Genomic DNA, 12,292 nt, shown 5'->3' on the forward strand with positions numbered 1-12,292 from the left:
TGAGGAATATGGGTATTTTGGGAATGGGAATTATTATTTATTTTACCAAACAACCAAACCACCACTCCCTTCTCCGCTAGTATCATATTATTATAATACTTTATATATTATTCTACAATAACCACAGTGAATTGTTAAACAATGGTAATTAGTTATTTATAAATCCAAACTATTGTGTATGACACCTTAAAAAAAAATAATTGCCTATAATATAATAATACAAAATATTAGAATAACGATAGAAAAACGGCTATTATTATTATTATTAACCATTCATAATTGTGCAGTAATGCTACAGTATTGTTCGATGGACATTGACCAATGGACGGTGATTCCACTGATTTTGTAATGGTTGAAAATAGTTGAAATGTTCTATATAATTTCGTATTGCCTACCTATATAGATTATTTTATTCAAGGTGTTTATTTTATTATTATAAAAAATATATGACCTCTCGGGAACGGCGGCGATTGTTATCGTATTGAAAAAATTTAAATATGACGACTGTTGGCTGTTGCGGGACGTGGAGTGATAACTGATAACAGTGTTGTTTTGGTTGGTAGAGGAGAGATGATGATCTGTATCGAACCCATACTGGCTCATTAGTCGGGCTAGCAGCAGCAGCAGATTCATACCACCTATGTTCTATAGCAATTTAGTTGGTAGGTGGAGTGTGAATGTGCTACAACTACGGCCGTCATCACTCGTCGTCAACAACGGGGCCGAGTATCGTTTATTAATAGGTACACCTAGCTATCATAATTAATCGTAAAAAAATTTTCATAAAGAATCAAATCCCGCTCCTCTCCGCACAAGAGGCCCGACGCTGATCATATTATTATGCTCAAAATTTAATGTGTCCAGCACCAGGTCGCGATAATCGTTATTATTGTTGTCGTTGTTATTATATGAAAGTGCATGTCCGCGACCAATCGTTTTAACAATGACGAACTCGACTTTGCTACTGCCTCAATATCACAAGTATCTCAATGGCGCACCAGTGCCGTTCAGCAGGCGGACCCGGAGGAACAGCGAACTGTGTCTGGTCGTGCTGGTATTCATCTCCCTGACCATCATCTGCTTTGGAGCCGTGTTCTATTTACCTGAGTTTAAAGCGACTTATGGTGGCACTATTAACAATGTTTACAAGCACATACAGAATGCGGGGCCCGAACTGTTGTTGCCAGCTCACGGTAACTCTAGGCACGATGGAGTACTGGAGGACCCGCACGCAGCTTGGGACAAACAAGCATTGGAGGCCAAAATTGATGAGGACTATTCAGACAAACGAAAAGTGTTAGAAAGACCAGACACTGGAAATATTATAAAACGGCACATAAATAACAATAGTTTCATTTCTGAAGCCGAATCAATTGTTGAACACGTTGAAACTAGTAAAACGTATGAGAATTCTGAGTTGAGACAAAGACGAAACAAAATTAAAGAAGTGAGTACTTTTTATACTTGCAAAATACCTAGGTAGCTCTTACAATATCTATTATAAAGTGCTTAAATAAAGTAACTAAATTTTAAGTTAACATAATAAAAAAAAAAAATGAACAAATTGTCAAAATTTACATTTTGAATAGATATGTGTGAGCAGTGCCACAACTAGTGAAGGTGCTGGGTATGTATTGCACCACCAAAGAATCCTCCTTATTTCACAAGAAAGCCCCAAGACTTCAACACTAAACTATATAAATATATATATAAATAATTTTACCTATACCTATGCTCCCAAATCTATAGTTGAAGCACTATGTATGAGGTAGGTGTACAATGGTCTCTAGCCTAATTGGATAATAGAGTATAGAGATGTTGTGAATATAACAAAGAGGAGTCTAAATTTATGACTAATTCATTTATTAGTATAATCCTCTATAATTATTAAGTGTGAAGAGTTTATTGCTAGACTATAGTTCATTAAATTGTATGATAAATAATATAAAATTCAAAGTTGCTAAAATAGTATTAATCTGAACTTTTAATAAGTATCCTAAATAAAAAATCCTCACTTACTTTTATCTAGGTCAGGTTTTAATGCACTAAATAAAATTCAAAAGTACCTTACAAATCTTTAAAAATGCATTCATTTTTTATTATTTTGTGTTAGTATTAGTCATGTATATGATTATAGGTACTTACTAATACTAATAATTATGATAAATATACAATTAGAATATGACTGTTTTAACAATTATTATTAACGATAATTTTAAATATTATAACATTAATTTATTATCAGTGTTCACCATTTTTTTTTTTCTTAAATTATTTTAGATAAAACTTGGAAAATAGCAGTAAGAATGTAATATATTATCTTATGTATTATATTTAAACATAATTTATTTGTCTTAAAAATATATTTTTATACCTACTTAATAATTTGTTTTATTTTATTTATAATTATATATTTACTCATATTTATTTTTTATTTAGATGATGAAACATGGTTGGGATAATTATGTTAAATATGCATGGGGTAAAAATGAATTAAGACCTGTATCAAAAAGAGATCATTCTGGAAGTGTATTTGGCTCAGCAAGTATGGGTGCAACTATTGTTGATTCATTGGACACATTATTAATTATGGGATTACATGATGAGTATAAACTTGGAAGAGATTGGGTTGCGAATAATTTTACTTTAGAAAATATGGTAAGTAGATAAGTTCTATTATAAAAAAAAATAAAAATTAATGACTAGAAAAAACCTACATATTAGAAATAAAAGTTATTAAACATGTATGTAGTATGTACATACAAATATTACCCTCTTCCACTCATACATTAAAATTAATATTAATTTGTATATTATTTTTTATTTTTTTATAGAAAATAGATATATCAGTTTTTGAAACAAATATTCGTTTTATTGGCGGTTTTCTTACATGTTATGCTATGACTGGTGATACTATATTCCGTGATAAAGCTGAATATATAGCAAACAAATTATTACCGGCATTTCAAACTCCAACTGGAATCCCATATTCATTAGTCAATCTAAAAACAGGGGTAAGTATTATTTTTAAATTTATTTGTAATCTATGACTAACTTAAAAAATATCATAATAATTATTTAATAATTACATGGAAAACTTAATAATTTTTGAGGCATTAATATAAATTTTAATTCGAGACTAGTCTTAAATGTTTCCTGTTCATTATAACATAATTCCAAATTAATAATACACATTAAAATAATATTAAAACCAATCAAAGCGTAGAAATTGTATGTTAAGTACTCTTATCTAAATTTTTCCTGTAGCATAATATAGTATCGTATTAAAATATTTAAGTTAATTAACTTATAATCAAAAATAAATTATGGCAATAAAAATAAAAAGTATTATGAATAGGTTATAATAATAGAGTACTATTCTTTACATTTTTACTACTGCACAATTTAGTGTATTGTATTATAATTTATAACTTAATTAAATTACAATATAGTTTAATATATTTTTATTATATCAAAAAATATTTTAATTGTTATGATTAGACTAATTTAAATGTACTAATTAAAGTATATATATTTATACTTTTGTCACTTTTAAATTTTTTAAACAGCTACATTTAATATTATTTATTTTCATGTTTAATTGCATAATAGATATTTAGAATATTTTGCTTATTAACTAACAATATGGAATGAAATATTAAAAATGATAAAATACTATCTATATTTTTATCTACACTTCATTAATTGTGACTATGAATTCCAATTGAGGGTTTTATTTATCTTATTTCTTAGAAGTTCTTGAAAGTTTAGTTAAGAAGAATCACTTGAGAATTATGCTTTAATTTGTTGAATATCTGTTTCTAGTTATTTTTTATTTGGCATAAATTATATTATATTTTAATTATAACTATTCGTTTCAATTTTTATTATCATGGAAATACATTTGTATTTGTTTTACCTTTACTGAAGGGCCCAAAAAAGTATCTTTAATAACTAAATTTGAATCATATCAAAGTTGGATAATTAAAGTATTAAATGAATTTGCAAACTTATCTATTTAAATATTTCTTGATTCTATTTTTTGATACTGAAATAAAAAATAATGGATTTTTTTGTAGGACCTATTATTAATAAAACTATAATAGTAAAATTTCACACTTTTTTTATCTTTTTCCTTTTACTTTACCCATATGTATTTTATAGATATGTGATATATTATTTTATACAATTATTTTAGTCATTCTATTCAACCTTCTACAAATCCACTTAGATTCAATTGACAACTGGGCAACTAAGTGGCGAACAAATAAGTTCAGACAATTCTGTTTATGTACCTTTTACTTTAAAAAGAACAGACCTGTTTACTTCCAGGGTACTTTAAATTCTATCATTCTCTATTGCCAAATATCTCAATTCTCAGCATTACGCTTGATAAAAGACTAACTTATGGTCCCCACCTTAAAATAAAATTAATAACCTTCAATAGCCGACCACATCTACATCGTCCTATCTCCCAATCCACATCAAACTTATGTATAAATATATTTTGCGACCAATATGGGTATATGCGGTCCAAATTTGAGGCTGTGCCAAATCAAATCAGTTGACAAATTAGCCATCAAACTATACAAATATTTTTATTCCAAACTATATTACCATACTAACCCATTTGTATTGAAAATTTCATCCAATACTAAACTTATACATTCCATTGGTTTAAGAGAAAATATTGCTTAGATATACTTACATAAAATAATATATCGCGTCAGTTTCTGTCCTCGTATTATTCATAGTTAAAATGTTCATAAATTATCACATTTGCTTATTATACTATTCTAACACAGATTTTAAATATTCTTTATAAATCAAAAAATCATTCTGATATAAAGATTAATAAAAAAATATGAAAGATACAAATTAATTCAAATGATAAAATAATTGTTTTCATTTCATAGAAATTAATACTTTCATTGTTTTGGTAGATTTTGGTGCAAAAACATACACAATACTTAGCATAGTTTTTATTGATTCAATGATGTTTTATAAAATTATTTTTACTAATAAATAATAATAGTTTTCATGGTGTTTTATTTAGAACAGCAAAAATTATTTTTGGGTAAGTGGTGGTAGTAGTATACTATCAGAATTTGGTACACTACATCTAGAATTCGTATACTTATCAGATATCACTGGCAATGACATTTATAGACAAAAAGTTGATAATATTAGACAATTTGTGAGAAGTCTTGATCGGCCTAATGGATTATATCCTAATTTCTTAAATCCAATTACTGGAAAATGGGGACAACGTAAGTATTTTTTATATTATTTAATTGTTTCTATTTATTAAAATCTAAAATTTAATTTAATAAAAATTAATAAAATATAATTTATTTGTAGAAAAGTTATAATCAAATAAAAATATTTTAGTCCAAGTACCTGACATAATATTATATTTAAATGTTTATTAATTAATTTAGATTTATTTTATTCCGTTTGAACCTTATGAGTCAGAATTAAACTGCTATATACTTGATTAAAATAGGTTATTAAATAATTACTATTATTATGTTATATAATGTTATATATTTACTAAAAAATAATAATAATAACTTATAATAACTTTACTAAGTATTTTCTACTATTATTACTTTTGCATATCAACTAGTTACTTTTTTATTTGATAGGTTGATTAGGAGACCATTTATAATATTACTATGTATAAACACGTAACATTTATTATTTATTTAATAAATGCTATTACTTATATTTGATCTTAAAATAGATAAATATCTATTATAGACTATACCTGAAATTTACTATTATTTTTATTATAATTGCAAATAATTAGTCATACTTTAAACTTATATTTTTATAATGTTCAAGGTTGTTTGTTTTAAACAATAAGTAAATTATTAACTTAGTTATTGTTTAAAACAAATAGTATTGATTATTTTTTTTAATAGTGTCAAATTCAATGAAAAATTTTATTATCTATAAGTCAACATTTCATTTTATATAATGTATATAATGAGGTTTAACTTCATTAATTTTTGATTAAAGTGGCTCATTATTTTATGTAAGCCATTAATTCAAAATTATACATGTTTATTTTTTTAACGAGGAGTATCTAAATTATAGTTAGGGTTCACTACAGTATACAAATAATTTATTAAGCATGCTTAGGTATCTTTATTTTTCATTAAATTATTAATTTATTAAAATTTTGGTTTTTGTATTTCTAAAAATGAAATATTTACATAAATTTGTTAATTATTAACAAATCATATTTTTTTTTTTTTGATTAAAACAAATTTTTATTGAAAATTATTTGTTTAAATATGTATGTATAAATAAAATTTTTAACGAGTAGTTTAAAAGTTATAAAACTTTGTGCCTATTATAAATACAATAGATTTAGAAGATGCGAAGATGATGAGACTTTGTTTATTTAAAATGTTATAGTTGCAAACATAAATTTTTTTAAAAGTCTGCTCTCGTGCAGCTTGTAACTAAGTTCAGCTCTATGTGTCTTCCCTTTCAATCATCCCCTTCATAGAATGCATTGTTATACTAATAATATTATACTTAAACTATACCATAGTAATTGGCCTCATCTTCAATTATCTACTCATGTTGCTTACATATATTTTTCATAATTTGTACATTGTAATTATAACTTACATGTATGTATATTTTTTAAATTGCCATTCAGTGTTTAATATAATAAATAAGTATATTAATTGTAAAAATTATCAGAATATAAATAATACTAGACTAAATATTATGTCTAGGTATTTTATATTTTATCTAAAATCGTTATTATACTAAATTATTCATGATTCTTAAGTATATTTCATTATCCAGAAATTTTGATTTATATATATCTACATATTCAAAAAAAAATTAGATTTATATCAATACTCTTTAATAATCTAAGTTATTGAACATTTTAAGTGTATAAAAAACATTTTATTGTAGGACAAAGATTAGGTTATGTGAATACACTTGGTAAATCACCATGTATATTTTATGTAAACATTTTATTATACACAATGTACACTTTTTTTATAATACTATTGAATATACATTTCACTCAATATTGATGCTATTAAAAATAATCTCTAGCAATAAATTATCTCCTTATCTTCAATTATTTTCACAATTTTTTTAGAAATGTTGGTTTTGTTTTATATTATCTTTCAAACACCTACTTATCTTCTATTTTATGCATTTTAAAGTCGTATAATATTTAGCCTATAAATAATAATTGCCTTGTTTAGATTATGTAATTATTAATAATACTAACAAAATGAATAATCTTAAAACAGCTTGACACAGATCCTACCATAATACAAGTAATGAAATAAAATATTCTGACAGGCTTCATCTGTAATTTGAGTCCAGGGTCCTACTCAATTTACTAATATTGTATCCAAGAATTATCGTATATAAATTAATTATTAGTTTTTTTTTGTATAATAAGACAAATTTTTCTTTAAAAATTCAAATTTAACCCTAAGGAATAAGGTGCCTAAAGATTTAGTTTATCCGGTGACTGCCAAAGCAGAGACAACCTTTCCCACATATATTATCATAATATATTTCTTCTTTTTAGTTTTTATTAGGGAACATACATAATTTATTATACAATTTTAAAAACTTATAATTTGCTATTTGTCACATAACCATGTTTTTAAAACTATAAATCAAAAATGATAGAGAGTTTTTTTTAACTTTACCAATGTTTTTCAATTATATATTATATATTTATAAATATGTACAAGATAATTATAATTATTTTAATATAATTAAAATGTTTTGTAACTACTATTTATCATATTATCTACCTAAGTATAACATATTACATACATATTCATATTTATTTTAGGCCATGTATCATTGGGAGGCCTTGGTGATAGTTTTTATGAATATTTGTTGAAAGCATATATACAATCTAATGGTAAAGATTTAATAGCACGTGACATGTTTGATGATGCCATGGCAAGTGTGATGGATAACCTAGTACAGACATCGTATACGGGACTAACATATTTAGCAGATATGCGTTTTGATCGACTTGAACATAAAATGGATCATTTATCATGTTTTGCAGGTAAGCAATATTGAACATAATATGACTAATAAGTATAGTTATTTTAGTTTTTTTTTATCTAACATCTGTTTATTAAAAACTTGGTTTTATGTAGTCCAGTTAGATGTTACACAATATATACAGTGTTTTTTTGGTAGAAATTATTTATGTCTTATTCAAATTTCAAAGAATTACTATTTTTCTAGATTAAATCTCTAGTTACCATTACATTTTCAAAAATAAATAGTTTTTAATTATATTGCTAAATGTAATTTTATGAACTAAACTGTCCTTAAAAAAATTAATAATTTAAACTTTTAAACAATTAATACATGGATTATTATGATTAAAGCTAATTATTTTATTCAATAACTAATAAAAACTGGATTTTATGCATATGTTTTAGGTGGAATGTTTGCGCTTGCCGGGCATACTCTAGGCAGTGATGCGTCTAAGCACTATACCGATCTTGGAGCTAGTTTAACAGAAACGTGCCATGTAGCTTATGATAAAACAGCTACTAAATTAGGGCCTGAAGCTTTTAGATTTACAGATAATTATGAAGCAATTGCAGTGCGTGGTAATGAAAAATACAATATTCTACGGCCTGAAACAGTTGAGTCATATTTTGTCTTATGGAGATTAACACATGACAACAAATATCGAGAATGGGGATGGGAGGCCGTACAAGTAAGAATTATTTTACTTTTTCAAACATAACAATTGCTAATAATTAGTTATCAGACTCGGTTTTCGAAATAGTTTTATATATTTTGGTTTTATTCTATTAAGGCTTTTGAAAAACACTGTAGAGTATCTGGTGGATACAGTGGAATTAAAGATGTTTACCAAATAAATTCAAATAAAGATGATGTTCAACAAAGTTACTTTTTTGCAGAAACTCTAAAAGTATGTAACGTTGATTACTGATTAGATGAAATAAAATTATTATAATCTTATTTATTTATAAATTTTGTTCTAGTATTTATACCTTTTATTCAGTGATGATAATCTAATTCCATTGGATAAATGGGTGTTCAATTCAGAAGCTCATCCACTTCCTGTTAAAGATCTTAATTCTCAATACAGAATGCATCAATGAGTTTTGTAATTGTTGTGAATTATACATCTAGAATGCCAAGAACTTTGTTTATGAATTTTTAATGTATGTTAAACATATCAAAAGCCAAATTAGTTTTTGAAATTCTTTGACATACATTAGGTAATTATGTTTTTTTTTTATTTTTTATTAAAATCTAAAACGTGTATGAATATACAGTACATAAACTGCTGTTTATTAGTATACAGAGTTATTAAAAGTATAAAATATTTTACCTGTTACCTTGTAAACAAACCATTATTTATGAAGTGCAAGTTTTGAATAACTTTGTATATTTATTACATATTGTTTTGTAGATTTTGTTTTGTTAAATCTAAGTATTTGAAAAGTACTCTCAATGATTCATATAATTAATTTTCTGTGATAATAAATTAATTTTTTTTTTTGTCTAGCTATAATTCAAATTTTAAGCAAGTGTCTTTGTTATTGTTTGCCAATCTTTTTTGTTTTTTTAACAACTCTTATAATTTTTTTCTTTAAAAAATATTATTTTTAGTATTTGTTATCTTTAATTTTTTAAAACAAATTATAATTTCACAGATCTAATGTATAGTATTATGTTGTTTGATCTTGATATATTTTGATAATTGGAAGCTATTGATATACTTTTTAACTCATTAGAATTATGTAAATTTTAATATTTACTAATGCTATAAAGGTATTGCTAAAATTTAAATTAATGAAAAATTATTTTAACAGGATTTTAATTTTAAGTTTTAGAACTAACAATAAATAAACTTAATATAATTACTTGGGTTTGGGACGTTTTGTGCTAAAAACGTTTAACATATAAATAGAATTAAAATTATCTAAACAATTTTTTTTATATTTATGTACAAAAAATGTATGATTAAATAAAATTGAAATATTTATTAATTAATAATTACATTTAGAGATTGGTTGCATTTAATAATGTATAAATTTGTCAGATCTGACTTTTTGTGAAATATATGCTAAGTCAATTTTTAATGTACCTTTACACTACATACCATACACATAAATCAATTAAAAATATACTCAAGCTTGAACCCTAATTATGACCTACTTTTATTAAATATTACTTGTAGATAAATAATAATAATAATAATAATAATACATTTTTATACTTTTAAAAGAATGATCTGATTTAATTTACTTTATCTTTGTTAAACAAGATACATGAATGTATATATAATAGATGTTTTAGTATTTATTAGGTTTAAGTTAGTGGTGGTTTTAATTATTAAATTTGAATAATAAATTATTGTTTTTTATGTTTGAAGGAAGTAAAGTAATTTTCCTGCACTTAATTTGTAAGCAAAATGTTTTCTATAGTATTTATAATACTCATAGTCATAATGTCTGATGTAATTTATGTAATTTATAAATGTAAATTTTATACCATAAAATACAGTTATATTATACAATAGTTAATAACATACAGAGAACTCTATCTGCTAGTCCTAAATAATATACCTGTAACTTACATTAATATGTTATAATCGCATTTATATTTTTCAAACAATAAAAAATAACTAATAATTTAATTTAAAATTCACAATCAGTTTTTTTCTTGTTTGTTCACGTTTGCATCATAATTGTATTTTCCTCCAAGTAAAGACAATTAATTAAATTGTTTTATTGATTCAAGCTATATCAATAAAATATGAAATAGTTTTTTTTAAATGTAACAGCTTTTATTGTGTATGATTCATTGCATTTGAGAATTAAATATTTATTATATAGTTAATTATACAATATTTATGTCAAAAATATTTGATATGTATACTACTTTTTTTTTAGCATTTAAACACTTCATAACTATATTGTCTGTTTCAATAAATGAATTTATTATTTTCATAAAATTCAAAGATATACCATTATTTTCTACAATTTTTACCACTTATTGTTTAATTAATACAGTTTTGTAAATTATGTAATATATATAGACATTAAATTATCACATTAATAAAATATTAATATTACACAGGATGATATATTTTATGTGGTAGTTATTAAGTGTTCTCATCACAAGTCATAAACATATAGCAAATCATGCCTTATGGCTTATAACAGTAGCAAAGCTTCACATGAAACAATGTCTATCCACTTAAAATATGGACAAAGAATTTGGTTTTATTATATTTAAATAAAATATTTTTTTTCAAATTTGAATGTAATATTATGTATATATTGGTCAATCTTTTTTCTTGTAATATTCTTAAAATAAACTAGTTGTGCATGTGACGACGTAGGGTCAATTTCCAGTTAACATCCGGAATACGAATAAAATAGAAAAATAAACAATTTAAAACAATGTCCAATTTGTCTTGTTCATCACCATTAATAGTTTTTTGTTTTATATTATTTTTTAAGTATTATATTTATTTATTAAATATATATTAATAAGTATTATAATTTATAATTAGCTCAGTGATTGATGTCATGTCATCTACATAAATTTCATTGTGGTGGATTTTAAGATAAGATTTGTTTATTTTTGGTGTGATATTGCCTAAATATGAGTATCAACTATCAATAACATTGCTATTATGCCTGATTAATTTAATTTTTCTACATCTCTTTAACCTATAGTCACACCTTGCCACTGGTTTGTTTTATATTATACTATTTAGTAATACAATATTTGCTGCTTAAATTGCGTAATTAATTAAATGTGTACATGTATGTTTTATATTAATTATTTGTTGTGTAATAACTAAAAAAGCAAATGTTACATTAGATCATAGATAATTTAATTTTAAAAATTAAAATGTTTATTTTTTCTAGTTAATTGTACCAACTACTATATTATATTATTAATACTGTTTAACTACTTTCTGTATACTATAAAAATTATACATTTTAAAATTACATAATATAATTTATGTATTGTTCCATCCTTTAAAAATGGAGTTTTGTATAAATTGATTTATTTGACTACTCAATTATAAGTAGATTGTTACAATTATGTTCAAAACAAATAATATAATATCACATTTGCATTTATTTTCAAATTGTAATTTATTTGTACAAACTGCAAACCTACTATGTGTATATAAATATAAAAATATAGTTAATGCCAATGGTTCACTTTTGCAGTGACATAATTAATGATCATATTATTATAATCACTT

The 12,292-nt window shown here is 24.1% G+C and overlaps 1 protein-coding gene across 1 annotated transcript; it reads left to right on the forward strand.

The window, feature by feature from the left end:
• The first annotated feature begins 600 nt into the window (after window positions 1-600).
• On the forward strand, window positions 601-9,596 carry LOC113552584 (mannosyl-oligosaccharide alpha-1,2-mannosidase IA). The gene is made up of 8 exons (XM_026955442.1): window positions 601-1,447; window positions 2,440-2,658; window positions 2,835-3,014; window positions 5,057-5,270; window positions 7,853-8,077; window positions 8,463-8,746; window positions 8,849-8,965; window positions 9,039-9,596. Exons 1-8 carry the CDS (start codon window positions 944-946, stop codon window positions 9,156-9,158), a joined length of 1,863 nt encoding a protein of 620 aa, XP_026811243.1. The 5' UTR covers window positions 601-943; the 3' UTR covers window positions 9,159-9,596.
• Window positions 9,597-12,292: the final 2,696 nt, after the last annotated feature.

The sequence above is a fragment of the Rhopalosiphum maidis genome, chromosome 4, assembly GCF_003676215.2.
Source record: "Rhopalosiphum maidis isolate BTI-1 chromosome 4, ASM367621v3, whole genome shotgun sequence".
NCBI classification, from domain to species: domain Eukaryota; kingdom Metazoa; phylum Arthropoda; class Insecta; order Hemiptera; family Aphididae; genus Rhopalosiphum; species Rhopalosiphum maidis.